At 41.6% G+C, this 13,756-nt stretch overlaps 1 protein-coding gene across 1 annotated transcript; it reads right to left on the reverse strand.

The window, feature by feature from the left end:
• Positions 1-1,679: 1,679 nt before the first annotated feature.
• LOC120433872 (uncharacterized protein PB18E9.04c-like) lies at positions 1,680-8,153 on the reverse strand. Its single transcript, XM_039600830.1, has 7 exons — positions 8,077-8,153; positions 6,187-6,396; positions 4,799-4,842; positions 4,527-4,705; positions 4,279-4,439; positions 3,781-4,168; positions 1,680-2,700 (listed from the first exon to the last, which is right to left on the reverse strand). The coding sequence occupies exons 2-7, from the start codon at positions 6,392-6,394 to the stop codon at positions 1,719-1,721; spliced, it is 1,962 nt and encodes a 653-aa protein (XP_039456764.1). The 5' UTR covers positions 6,395-6,396; positions 8,077-8,153; the 3' UTR covers positions 1,680-1,718.
• Positions 8,154-13,756: the final 5,603 nt, after the last annotated feature.

The following is a 13,756-nucleotide window of genomic DNA, read 5'->3' on the forward strand; positions in this document are numbered from 1 at the left end:
AGAACCTGAAAGGACCTCTGGAGACCCTGCTTGTTTAAAACTAATGAAGAAGCGATCTGGGCAAGAGGTGTCAGAATATCTCTTTCAGCAACTGACTGACTGGCCACAGTTTTATCCTTGAAGCTCATTTCATAGTCATCCCTGTGGAGCCTACGCTGCAGTAGACGACAATATCTGCATTTATACGCATGCACTGGGGTATCTGCATTGCTGTGCTGTCACAGGTGAAAGTCCTGTTGGTTTTGGAGCTAATGAATTTCAAACAATAGTTACTTTTACTGAAACTCTGGAAGGAGAAAGAAAATTTCACAACTGACTGGCTCTATATGTATGCTATCAGGGCTAAAAATATTGCTAATGCATTAGCTAGTATCAGCTAAAAAGCAGCGAACATATTAGCATTTTGAGAAAGCTAGGTCAAAATACAGTTTCTGATATTGTATTTCAGGGTGGTTTTACCCTTGTGTTGTGTATAAACTGTGTTTACAAATGTATTTTGTCACTAAACAAACCTGTCACAGTTACTGAGGTATACAGCCAATACTGCATTTGTCAAAAGGTGTAACTAATCTAAAACGTAGCTGAGAAGGTCCATGGTTTAATCCCTGGTTTCTCCAAACTCCACTGAATCATCACTGACAAGCCCATGCTGCAGCCATTGTAAGCATTTGGTTCAAAGTCCCTGGGCATAGAATTAAAGCACTTTGAATGAGTGTATGATAAGGTCACTGAACCTTGTGGTAAGAAAGTTCTCTTAGGCTACATCCACACTAGGCCGGATAGATTTGAAAACTGCGTTTTCATCTGAAAACGCTCCACGTCCACACTAGCGTTTTCAGTCGTTTTCACAGAGTTGTGCGTCCACATTGAAACGGATGAAAACGCGTATGTTCCAGTCCTGCGCATGCGCAAAACCGAGTGAGAATTAAAGAATTTGAAGAAAAGCTATCTGGAGCATGTACAAACTCATATTCATCTTTTTTAGGGCTGTCAAAATTGAGAGCAATCAAAACAACCGCTGTATAATGCACTCCGCTATCTTTGTTTATTTGGTCACATGACTGCATCACATGACTAAAATACGTCATCGTTTTAGAAAGTCTGCGTTTTCGTGTGTCCCCACTGCGACAGGACAGCTCAGTTTTGAAATGTATGCGTTTTCTAGAGCATTTTCAAAACGCTGCGTTTTTTTCTTGAGGAAAGCGCCGTCTCAGTGTGGACGGGGGGCCAAAACGGAGAGAAAACGATGCGTTTTGAAAAGAAAATGCATTAGTGTGGACGTAGCCTTAGTGCTCATGTTCAGTATAAAGTTTCTGGTTGATTTGGTTTACCATTGTTGCCTGTAATGCAATCTCCTAGTAACCAAAGCAATCACAAGGAGGTTTTTTAGTCCAGCACCCTTGTTGCACTTTGCACATTTTTCCCCAATCAGTATCTAGGCTTGTGTGATTAGGCCTAAGTTAAGCAGCTTTTATTGACAACAATCAAACTAATCATTTGAATAATTGAATTTACATAATCAAATGAAGCAGCCACTAATGCTAAACAGATGTTTTTATGTGTCATTCTTAAGTTTTTGTTGCCTTTTATAGGTAGGGAGCTGTTTTTGATTAAATCTATGCAGATTGTTTTAGGTAGAAATAAAAAAAAAAAAAAACACCAAACAATGGAAGAGTTAATCAGAGAGATTATTCTTGTTCCTTAAAAGGTTTTGGTATCTAGCATCTTTGTTGGCAACCTGCATTTCTCTCTCCAGGTGGTGACAGTACATCATACTCTGCCAGAAGCACTAAACTGTTCTCTCTGATTTTTCGGACTCTAACCAAATCTCCACACTCCTGAACGTGGATCAGTCCTATCTCTCCTCTCCCATACTCTCTCTCCCGGTCGTTGAGGGTCACCTGTGTCCGTTTTCCACAGACCTGGCGGTACATGTACCTTATTCCAACCACCAGTACCATACCCAAACCAGCTGAGCTGCCCAGCAGCATGCCCAGCTCCCAGGCACTGTGTCTGGATATGTCTGGATATTTACCTTCCTTGTCTGGAGTTGCAGGTGGACTGGAGGGATGTTTAGCATCAGTGTTCGGAAGGTTTGGTTTCAACTCGTGGCCAAGATTTTCCTTGATGTTAGGATGGGGTTTGGGGTTTGGATGAATGTTTGTTCTTGGTGTTGGTTGGTGTATACTTGGATCAGGATCAGATGATGCAGTGTGGCCTTCAGTATGTTTCTGGGAAGGTGAGGGCATGGAGAAGTTGTACAAAGAGCGACGGGGAGCTGGAGAGGGTCCTGGGTGAAGGGAGGTAGACTGGGCAGTAGGCGGGAAGGTGACAGATGGGATATAAAAAGAAGAGGTACCTTGATAGGAGGAAGAAGTTGCTGAGGTCGAGCTAGATGAAGTGGTAGAAGAAACAAAAGAAATTGAAGAATTTGTTGAATTTGTGATGCACTGGGAAGAGGTAAAGGTAAGCAAGGGAGCTGGAGTAAACAAGACATCTGATGATGGATTGTTAGAGGTATATAAATACGGTATGGTAGAAGAGGCAAAGGAGGATGGCTGTGGGGAAGTGGGGGTAGGTTGGGAAGATGACAAATAAGGGGGGCTGGAGATTGGAGAAGGGGAGTGGAGAGCAGAACGAGTTGGTGATGTTGTCGGTTGGTTTCTCGTGAAGAAAGAAGAAGGGATGACAAATGTAGACCTAATGGATGGACGCATAGTTACAAGGCTTGAACCTCCAGAAGGATGTGGAGAATTGGTAGACCTATCATTAACTGCTGCAGCAGTGGGCAAAGTATTGGAGGAGGAGAAAGATGAAGAGTCAAAAAGGTGGGAAAATGCTGAAGCGGAAAGGGAAGGAGTGGCTGAGGGCAGAGCAAAGACTGGGCTCGTAGTTCTGATCTTTGCTTCAGTCTTAAAATCCACTTGACTCTTTTCCAGTATGGGAGTTTGGTCAGTCCTCAGTGTAAAGAGCAGCGTGTTAAAGAGAGACTTTGAGGATGGAGTTTGTTTCTGTCCTATTTGGAAAATGGGTTGGGACCGTGGTTGAGGAGAGGTGCTTGAAACCTCAGGCGCTACCTCAGATTGGGAGTAATCTGTCCAAGTAATGCTAGTTTGGCCCTGACTTTTAGTTGGAGTAGTTTCTGGGATGTCTTGGCGAAAGTTTCTGATATACTCACGGTGAGGAGAGCTACTCAGGACAGTAGCTATAGTTTGAAGCTTAGAGAAAAGTGTACTGGTTTGCTTTGGGCTACTTTTGGATTCAAACGGGCTGTTCTCAGAGTGGGTAAGGAATGATATTGTGTAGGATTCAACGATGGGAGATTTGGATGGTGGAATGGAGTGTGGAGAAAAGGTTTGGAAATGAGAAAGGAATTTGGATGAAGATGCTGAGGGAAATGGATAATTATGACTTGTGCTGGTCTGAAGAAGTATGGGTGTATACACTTCAAAATGACTAGTAGGCTTGGGTGAAGAAGTTTGGGAGTGAGGATTTTGAGACTGGATACCTATTTCTGCATTGTTTTTGGGACTCTGGTTCCTGAACTTTGCTGAACCTTTTTCTTCCTGCATTGCTGTTTTTGGATTATGGGTTGTGGGTGTTGGGAGCTTTATATTATGAAAACTGTGATTAGTTGAAGATATAGCCCTTGAGGTGGTGGTATCTTCCATTTCAGGTGTGTTTGGCGATTTTGGATCCGGTAAAATAAATTTTGGAAGTTCCTTTTCCTTCAGAGGGATGACAGGAACAAGGAGAGGAAGAGGACTGCTCAAGGTTTGCACTGTGTTCTTTGATGATGAAATGGTGGTAGTTTTCATCCCTGCAGCAGAGGAGAAAGATGCTGTCAAAGGACTTGAGGTCTTGGGGTCCTTGGGTTGAGGAACGGGGTCAATCTGTGCCTCTTCAGTCACAGCTGAAAATGATCCTAAAGGTGTTTGGGAATCGTTTTGAAGATATTCTAAGGTCATATTTTTCTTTTTAATGATTTTAAGTGACGCCAAAGTAACAGAGCTGCTCCTGTCCAAACCTGAATAAGTTTTTTCTGTGGGTGTTTTCATAGATTTGTAGTTGTAAGGTCCACTTCTTGCTCTTGTAGAAAGTTGGAAAGTACTATCTGGTCTATTTGTCTCATCTGTTTCTTTGTTTGATGCTTTAAAGGTTCTGAGAGCTGCAAAACAACAAGATGAGAGAAAAGATTATGTCTGTTTTGCTAAGTTATGGGTAGAGAGACAACAAATGTTGTATTTCAAAGCAGCTTAGATTAGGAAATCAGCTTACTTGGCAGGGCTGTAACTTTGTCTTGCAGAAGTGCAAAAATTGCACTCACTCCATTCACTCTGGTAGTGTTACTCCCACTCCAGAGCCTACGACTAGCGTCACGCACCAGTCCAGACTCAATACCTGCCCAGTAAACAAAGTAGGACTGTACCACCGTAATGCTGGAAAACAGAGGACACTCAGTTTTGCGTTTGTGTACAAAACATGAAATTCTGTGAAAACCAATATGTTAATATTTGTAGGCTTACTAGAACCGTATGTCTCCCACTGGTGAATCAGGAGCCCTCCATACAAACGAGAGGTTTCTTTTCAGCTGTTTGTCTGAGTGTGTGACGGTGTCACCCTCCGAGAGGCAGCACAGAGTGTGGGTGCCAGGAGGTGTGAGGATCCATGAGCCGCCCACCAGCACTGGGCTCCCTCTCCTGGACTTCTTGGCACCACTTCCAGCTCTGGTTTTGGGCCGTGGCATGACCCCAAAGCTTCCTCCAGAATTGCTGAACGTACCCTCTGAACTGCGTGCCTGGAGCAGGAAACCCATGAAGTCCCGAGAGCTCCGGACCGTTACTAAACACAGACATGTAGAAGGATTGAGACACAAAAAAATTGTTGTAAATAATTTTAAAGATATTTAAGGACTTATACTGATGACGAATAGCGACACGTAACATGCAAACAACCATCCATCGACTTCCGCTTATCCTTTTCAGGGTCGCGGGGGGCGCTGTAGCCTATCCCAGTTGTCCTAGGGTACACCCAGAACTAACACATAGGCACAGACAACCACTCGCACTCATATTCACAGCTATGGGCAATTTATTGTTTCCAATTAACCTATCCCCACTAACTGCATGGCTTTGGACTGTGGGAGGAAGCCGGAGTACCCAGGGAGAACCCACGCAAACACGGGAAGAACATGATGGTGGAATTGAACTCACGACCTTCTTGCTATGAGGCAACAGTGCTATCCACTGTGCTCAAAGGAGTTTGCAAAGAAAGGCGTCTGGACTTCTTTAAGTTGCTTGAAGACGTTTCACCTCTCATCCGAGAAGAAGGTGAAACGTCTTCAAGCAACTTAAAGAAGTCCAGACGCCTTTCTTTGCAAACTCCTTTGACTACGATGACCTGGATGACTGAGAACCTTCACAGACATATCCACTGTGCTGTTAAAAAAAAATTGCAAACAGTGCCAAATCCTTAAAAAAAAAAAAATTAAGGATTTGGCAGAAATTCATCATTTTTTACTGTTAATTGTTTTTTTTTACTTTTAGAGTCAGGAAAACAAAAGGTAGCCTCTATAAAAAGATAATGCAGGTGTTTTAAAGTCCTTTAGCTCACATAAAGGTTCTCAAGAACCAGGAAACAGGCAGGGAAAATCATCACAGACCCCTCACACCCTGGACACAGACTTTTTGATCTGCTGCCCTCTGGCAGACGGTACAGAAGCCTGCAGACCAGGACCACCCGACACAGGAACAGTTTCTTTCCCCTCACCATCTCCCTCCTAAACAGTTGAACTGTCACACTGCTCCCACTGTCAGACTGCAACTGCACCTTATGTACATTCTGTAGTATTCATTCCACCTCATTTCATTTCTGTATTTTATGTATATAAGTTTAGATTAGTTATTTATAGTTGGTTTACACAGCTTTGTGTATGTATGTGTAATGTATATATAGACGTGTGTGTGTGTGTGTGTGTGTGTGTGTGTGTGTGTTTTACATTGCTGTGCTTGAGAGCCTCCATCTACCGGAACCAAATTCCTTGTATTTGTCTGCACATATACTTGGCCAATAAACACGATTCTGATTCTGATTCTGAGTCTAATGGGTAACTACATTTGAACTATCACAGCAGGTTTGTTGGTCTTTATTTGGTTTGTTAACCACCATCCATTATGCCAATAGTACCTGTTATAAACTGTCCAGGAAGGTAGGAAGAGGCAGACGTGCGTATGGTGACATATCTGTGCTGCGGGTCCTGAGAGTGAGCACGGATGTGGCCGGGAATTATTTCCTGACAAGAGGCGTGGCTAGCACCACCGGAGAACGATGTGGTGGGCGGGGCCAGTAAGAATAAGACCGCACACACCCCCAAACAGTGTAGGGTGGACAGCATCCCTAAAGGTAAATACAGACCAAAGTTTATAAGGTTCAATCAATTCACCTGGTAGACTGCGAGATCATGGAAACAAGTTTTTTAATCATCAGTAACTGAGCTTGGATACTACTAAATAAAGTTGGAAAAATGCAACAAAAAGCCACCATACAGGGATAAAATAGGGTGTAAATGTAACAAAAAACAATAAAGAGATAAAGTAAAAAGACAAGTAAAATGTGTATAAACCAATCAACCTATCCGGTCTTTAAGTGATGACGTGATGAATTCTGCTTCCGGGTCCGAACTACTTTGCGTTTAATAAGGCTGTTGTGTTTTTAACAAGTTTAAATGCTTTGTATCTTCTATTTCATCTCAACAAGCCCCTAAAAACAGTCAGTGATCACTGGCGGCCTCTATCGGTTTTTATTACCACTAATCATTTTAAAGCTCAGTTTTTAAAACCTTACGATGTAACTACAGCCCAGCCCATGCAGCAGTATATTAATGACTAACCTCATATTTTGGATGGATTATCTCAGTTGTTCTCTTTACTGAAGTTTGGTCAGTTTACAGCATCCTGCCATGTGATTACATTTGTCCCTAACCATCGGGAAAACCTCACGTAACTTTTATCAAGTGGAAAACAGTTCACTGTTTATATTATGCTAACATAGCTGTGTCGCTAGCAATCACGTAGCACATCATTATATACCAACTAGTCCAACTTCAGTAACCCTACAAACGTCACTGCTGTTTAGTTTTCTGTCTTCATTTATGTTGGAAGTGATAGCAGAGCTGTATGTTTTATTTTTTTCAGAAGTCTCTCAGTCAGAACATGCTATATCATGTTTAGGTGGAAACTAGCGAGCTAACTTCCTACTAACTTCTAACTCAGTTAAATTTAATAAATTCTGTTTTCATGGATGCCTGGATGTTAAACTTAATTATTACACCTGGTAAGAGCAGCCACACTGATCTTTTCATTAAAGATAAAAGAATTTAGACAGTTTTTCAACTCTATGTGATGCCACAGTGATCATTTGACTTTGGGACCTGAAGCGGAGTTTGGACCCAGCCACGGCTAATGACGTCAGACTTAAAGACCGGATTATTACACATGAACAAGCATAAAGAGTTCTAAAATTACTGAACATGGCAAATGAGAAGCAAATAAACCAAATTAGAAGCAAAAGAGGCAAACAAAGAAAAAACTACAGAGATAAAAGCTATTGAAACACTTCAGAAACACACAACATGACATGACTTCACATGGAAAACACAAAAGATATAACGGTGAGGCACGAAACAACAACAACAAAAATCTAAAAAACAAAGCAGCCAATCAGAAACAAACCAAACACCACAAATATAAACATCAAATGAGATACAAAAAAGAGGACAAAGACATGGAAAGTCAACAAAATTAGACACACCAGCTCCATTAAGAAAAGTAACACAACTGTAAAGAGGAGCTGACTACTTAGAGTCCCAGAATTCTTGAAATTAATGCAACCCCCCCCCCAAAAAAAAATCAATGATGATGTGCAAAAACTTGACAAAGACATGTAAAGCATGAAAAAATATGGCTAATATACCCTTAGCTGTAGCCCTGCAACATACTGTCAGCCTTTCCAGGGTGTACCCTGCCTCTCGCCGTAAGACAACTGGGATAGGCTCCAGCTGTCCTTGAGCATCCTTACCTCAACAGAGCACTAACTTTCAGGATGCCTTTACAATCTCAGCAAGCTCCTGCTTCTTCCTCAGTTTGCACAGATCTTCTTGTCCTGTAAATTCACCTGTTATGGGAAAAGCATTTAAAATGCTTGAGCTCACAGCTGCAGGTTTAAAGTGTTCCTGGAGACTCTGAGGATGAAAGAGTGATCCGGGGCTCCAGGATGTGGAGGCAGAGGGAGGGAGGGGCTTAGATCCAGAACAAGTAGAGCTGCAAACGCTTTGGCTTAACAATCTTTGACGTTTAAATGCAAAAACAGTGCATATGTGAGGCTGTGTACAGTACAGTACATATACATAGTACAGTACTAACACATTTTTGATGATAACCTCAGAGGGGTGTGTGGTTACCTTAAAGCAGGTTTATCTGCATGAGGTGGACCCTGCAAGTGCACAGCATACTGTATATAAACCTTTAAGATATAAATAAGGAAACAAGATTGTCTGTTGTGCGAACAGCGATCACGAATCCAAACAAATTTACATCACTGTGCCGTGTGCAAAGGTCCAAGTACCGTCTGTTTTAAGGATTAATGCATTAATGTGACAATACGTGTACTCAAAAACACATGATCTTAATTTTTATTTATTAACCCTTTCACACATAGTGGTCACTACAGTGGACAGGCTGTTTTCTTGTATTGTGTCAGTGTTAATGCTATACTTGCACATCAACAACTACATTGGACACTGATGTGTCACTCCATAGACTGCCACCCAGTCAAAATGTGTTGTCCACCTAGGTGGACATGTAAAAAACTCTTTGAAAAGTACATGTTTAAAAAATAGAGTTCAAAAATCTTTTTTCATGACTAAAGATGAATAAAAATACTTAAGAAAAAATCCTGATTGAGGTTATCATAATTTATGCATGAAAGGGTTAAAGCATTTATTTACCTTCATTTTAAACATCCACCATGAAATGGTGCAGGAGGAATGCAGACTCCCCTCATATATAATTTCCCACTCGGGGCCAGACCATAACTATTACTATTACTACTATTTTACTATTACACTGTTTCATCAATTATTAAAATGTTGATATATATGAAAGTAACAAACAGCCTGAAATACTTTATGAAAAATATGTCTCAGTTTTTCCACGTTATAAAAAAAAGAAAAATCAGCTAATTTAACAGAGTTCAGAGTGCAAAGTTCAAGATCATGGGAAAATGTTATTGTTTGAAGGAAGGCTGTAAGGCTGACAGTAATTCAGACAGAAATAAACAGTTCAGGCTCTCGTGATGTGATCCATTCTTAAGGTCAAAATACAACAAAAAAATCCCAAATTTAAACCCTTCTACTCGGCAATACTCCACAGCCATCCCTCTGGCTGTATCGGACCCTTTGATGAGACAGTTCTGGACCCCGGGCCATATGTTTGGGAACAACTTTATGGTGGGTTTGAAACACTCGGTCAATGTTTTATGGATACATCAAAGGGGAACACTTAAAATAACGTCTCTCCGCACTTTAACGGCACAGAATTTGATCATTATTACTCTTATTACTCTGCTTTAAGATTTCTTTTCTAGTGGGGCCATTTCTATGGGATTAAGACTTCCCATCACCCCCAACCACACACTACCAGGATGTACACCAGCTGTGGCCGTCTCCTTCCAGGATCTCCCAGATTTCTCCACTGATCTCTTCCTCCTCATCCCTCTGTTCTCATTGTTCTTGTTTTGTTGTCTTTCTTCTGCTTAAACATCAGTGATGTTACTTTTCACTTTGACACATTATTCCGTAGTCACTCTCCACTATCATAACAACATATTATTGTATTATAAGAATAACATCAGCGTTTATTCACGAGTCATTAAACTCAAATTAGAATTTCAAGGTTAGATTTAACATCAGTCTGAAGAAGGAAGAAGTTTATATATAAAAGAAGATTCAACACAAAAACCTTTGGAAAGAAGTTAAAACATTTACGTCAACGTTAAAGCAGAAATAAAGTTGGTCCAACAGTATTCTGAAGGGAAGAAATTTCTAAACTGAGCATCAATGCTGGAGTTCACCGAGCGTTCATTTTCGTGGACAGAGTAAAATCTTGTCTTGCTATTTCTCTACTATTGTCTCTACTTTTTTCTAGTTTTTTTTCATTCCAATCCCTTCTTAGTTAAGTGTAAGTTTGCAAAAACACCAGGTGTGTGTCTTTGACATCTGTTTTCTTCCGAACCGTCACAGCTTCAGATCACACCAGGAGTGTTTCATAAGCATTCTGTCACGATTCGCTGAGGATGCACACGCAGGACTCTGGAGCTTGTGATGAACACAGTGGAATTTATTACATGTTTCACCGGGTGCATGTACAGAGGGTGCAGGAATTGTGCTATATACAGTGGTGACATGGGTATGGGCTCCAGGGGATCCAAGGTGGGGATGACAAGGGGGAAAACACTTGCTGTTTTTGGATCACTCACTGCTCACTGCCAACCACTCTCCAATCACTCACGACAAGGAATCCTCTTAGAGAACACAGGGACGGGTCCAGGGAATCTATATGCATAACATACACATTAGCACAAAGGCACAGAAGTAACAAGAGCTATACACTATACTTTAAGAGCTGGGCTACACTGACGCGAGTCACACAACGATCTAGCAATGAATACCTGCCATCCCCCGGCTTAAATGTTTCCTATTCATGGGTGCGTGGGCTGAGGGCGTGAACCCACAATGACTTCTGCCCCGGCAGTGAGAGACAATAATGCTACTGATCAGCTACCTGCTGATCCACCGGGCTGTGACGCATTCAGCATGCATGAGGTCTTTTGATTTGAAAACTGGCTCCATGGTGAGGAGAAAGGTTTCTGGGATGCTTCTGAAATGTGTCATGGTCTTGACTGGGTCTCTCTGTTATTTTGGCTTTTTAAATGTTCGTATTTTACTTTAGAGGGGACCTTTTTCAAAAATTCACATGTGATAGCACTTTTTGTTTTGTTGTTTTGTTTCACCCGAGCCTGATTCTTCCCACTTCTCTGTCTCATGGAGTCAGCAAATAAGGACTGCAGTCAAATAGTCACAAAACTTACTTTCTACCTCTCCTTTCAAATCACCTGTAGACCCAAAGGACCCAACACGACTCAGATTCTCGCGTTTTCCTTTTGTTTTATCCACAATGTTCTGTTTTGCTTTTCACTGTTGACCCTGCACTTCAGCACTTTGCAGGGCACAATGCTCCACGCTCTGCAGCCAGATCTGCTCCAGCAGCTCTCTCTCCTCTCCGGCCTGGCTGCTACTGAAATGGGAAGGCATGATTAGATGATGCTGCGAAAACTAGCCTTCCCTGACACCACAGCCTGAACCCGCTGCTCTACCTATCCCCTGCAGCCGAGCCGTCAACCACACCCTGCCACATCACCGCTTTAATCAAACTCTAGATCTTGTTTTAACATATGGCATAGAAACACTGTTAAACATTTAACAGTGTTTCCTGAAAACCCTCTCCTGTCTGATCATTTCCTGATAACATTTACATTTACAATAATTGATTACAAAGCAGTGGGGAGTAGACTTTATCAAAGTAGATGTCTTTCTGAAAGTGTAAGTTTTCCTATTCACTACATTTGACACTGGATACTGTAGCCCCTGTGAAAAATAAGGCCTCAAACCAGAAGTACTTGACTCCCTGGCATAATTCTCCAACTTGTAGCTTAAAGCAGTGTGATGGCAAAATTCTAGTTTATTCTCACATTAAGATTTAGGTAGTTAGAAATTCAGTGTAGAATTTTGCATAGCCTTTTTATTTCTTAGGTGAAGGACGTATGGGTCAATATGAACTGGTGTAGCCTGATTAACTATTTCATCTGCTGACTGTATGAAAATTCCCAGGGAGGGCGTGGGCTGTTGCTGGGCAAGCACCTGTTGTAACTGAAAGGATACAGAAAGTTGTGGGTATAAAAGAGGAGCTGAGACATCCCAAGGGGAGAGCACTCCTGACTTTATAACTGTAATGTTTGATGTCTGTTTGAATTTCTGCCTGCAGTAATTAAAAAGCTTGACCACAACGTGCTGCAGACTTTATTAACAGAAAATTCCACCACAGCAGATAACTCATAAGCTGGAGAGGAAATGGTATATCACAAAGTTAGTATATCATCCCTTAGCCTGGAGAAATAGTTTACTGGTGTATAACATAATTAACTTGAATAAAATTTTAACCATTACTCAAACAAATTACTCATCTAACCCCATCTCACAGGTAACACACACCAATTAGTTAAATTGCAGGAATGTCTTAAAGACATAAAGACCTGGATGACCTCTAACTTTCTGCTTCTTAATTCAGATAAAACTGAGGTTATTGTATTCGGCCCTGAAAATCTTAGAAATATGGTATCTAACCAGATTCTTACTCTGGATGGCATTACCTTGGCCTCCAGTAACACTGTTGTGTTGATAGGAGTTATGTGGGTTAGTTCAGCTTCACCACTAGGGGGCTGTCTAAACCAAATTGTGATATATACTGTGTCGTAGAAGCAGCGGCGGGTTATGTTTACATGCATGGATGTGAGGCACGTTAAAAATAAAGAAGCTTGCTCACTACTACTGATGTTTTATTAAAAACATGACATGGTACCAGGAGTGAACCAGTAAAGCAGGTCATCATGGACAGTGTTAAGCCGCCAGATGCCGTCAACTGGAACGGAAATGTGGACTGTGAGTGGCGAACTTTTAAACAGCGGTTTATGCTATACCTGCAAGCTGTCGGCCTAGATAGTAAGCCTGATACACGGAAGATTGCACTGCTTCTTATCGTAGCAGGTCCACAAGCGGTGGAAGTATATAACACGTTTGTGTTCGCAACTGCACAAGACAAAGAAAAGTTTTACGAAGTAGTGAGAAAGTTTGATGAACACTGTTCGCCCAAAAAGAATGAAACATTTGAGAGGTACGTCTTTCGGTCACGTATACAACAACCTTCAGAGAGTTTTGAAACGTTTCTGACCGACCTCAAGTTAAAGGCAAGAACATGCAATTTTGAACAGCTGCAAGAATCTATGTTAAGAGATCAGAACGTATTTGGAGTAAAAGATAAAAAGATAAGAGAGAGGCTTCTGAGAGAGGCGGCTCTGACTCTAGCAAGTGCTGTGAAAGTATGTCATGCCAGCGAGCTCGCAATACAACATGCAAAAACCTTCGGCGGGTCGCCGAGGGAAACAAACACGGAAAGCACAGCTGTAGCTGCAGTTAATACACGGCAGGGAGGGCGCACGTACCAAAAAAGAACAGAAAGAATCAAAAGACACGTTCTTGTGCAAAAGATGTGGCACAAAACATGGAAGGAAACAATGCCCAACAATGGTAAAAATGCAAAAAATGCAATGGACAAAACCATTTTGCCAAGCAATGTTTTTCAAAGAATGAGCAAAAAGAAAGAGTACACACAGTAGAAGAAACTGCTCTCAGTGACACGTTTTTTGTGGGGATGGTAATGCAACACGATACACCCATGGACCAACCTGCAGTCAGTACAGTGAAGCAGGACAAATGGACAGAGACGTTACCAGTGAATGGAGCCCTGGTAACTTTCAAACTGGACACAGGAGCCAAGGCTAATCTGGTGAATGAGCTGGATGTGAAAGCAATGAAAACGAAACCACACATATTCCAAAATAACAGTTTACTCCAAGCATATAATGG

This window comes from Oreochromis aureus, linkage group 3 (assembly GCF_013358895.1).
Source record: "Oreochromis aureus strain Israel breed Guangdong linkage group 3, ZZ_aureus, whole genome shotgun sequence".
Taxonomy (NCBI): Eukaryota; Metazoa; Chordata; class Actinopteri; order Cichliformes; family Cichlidae; genus Oreochromis; species Oreochromis aureus.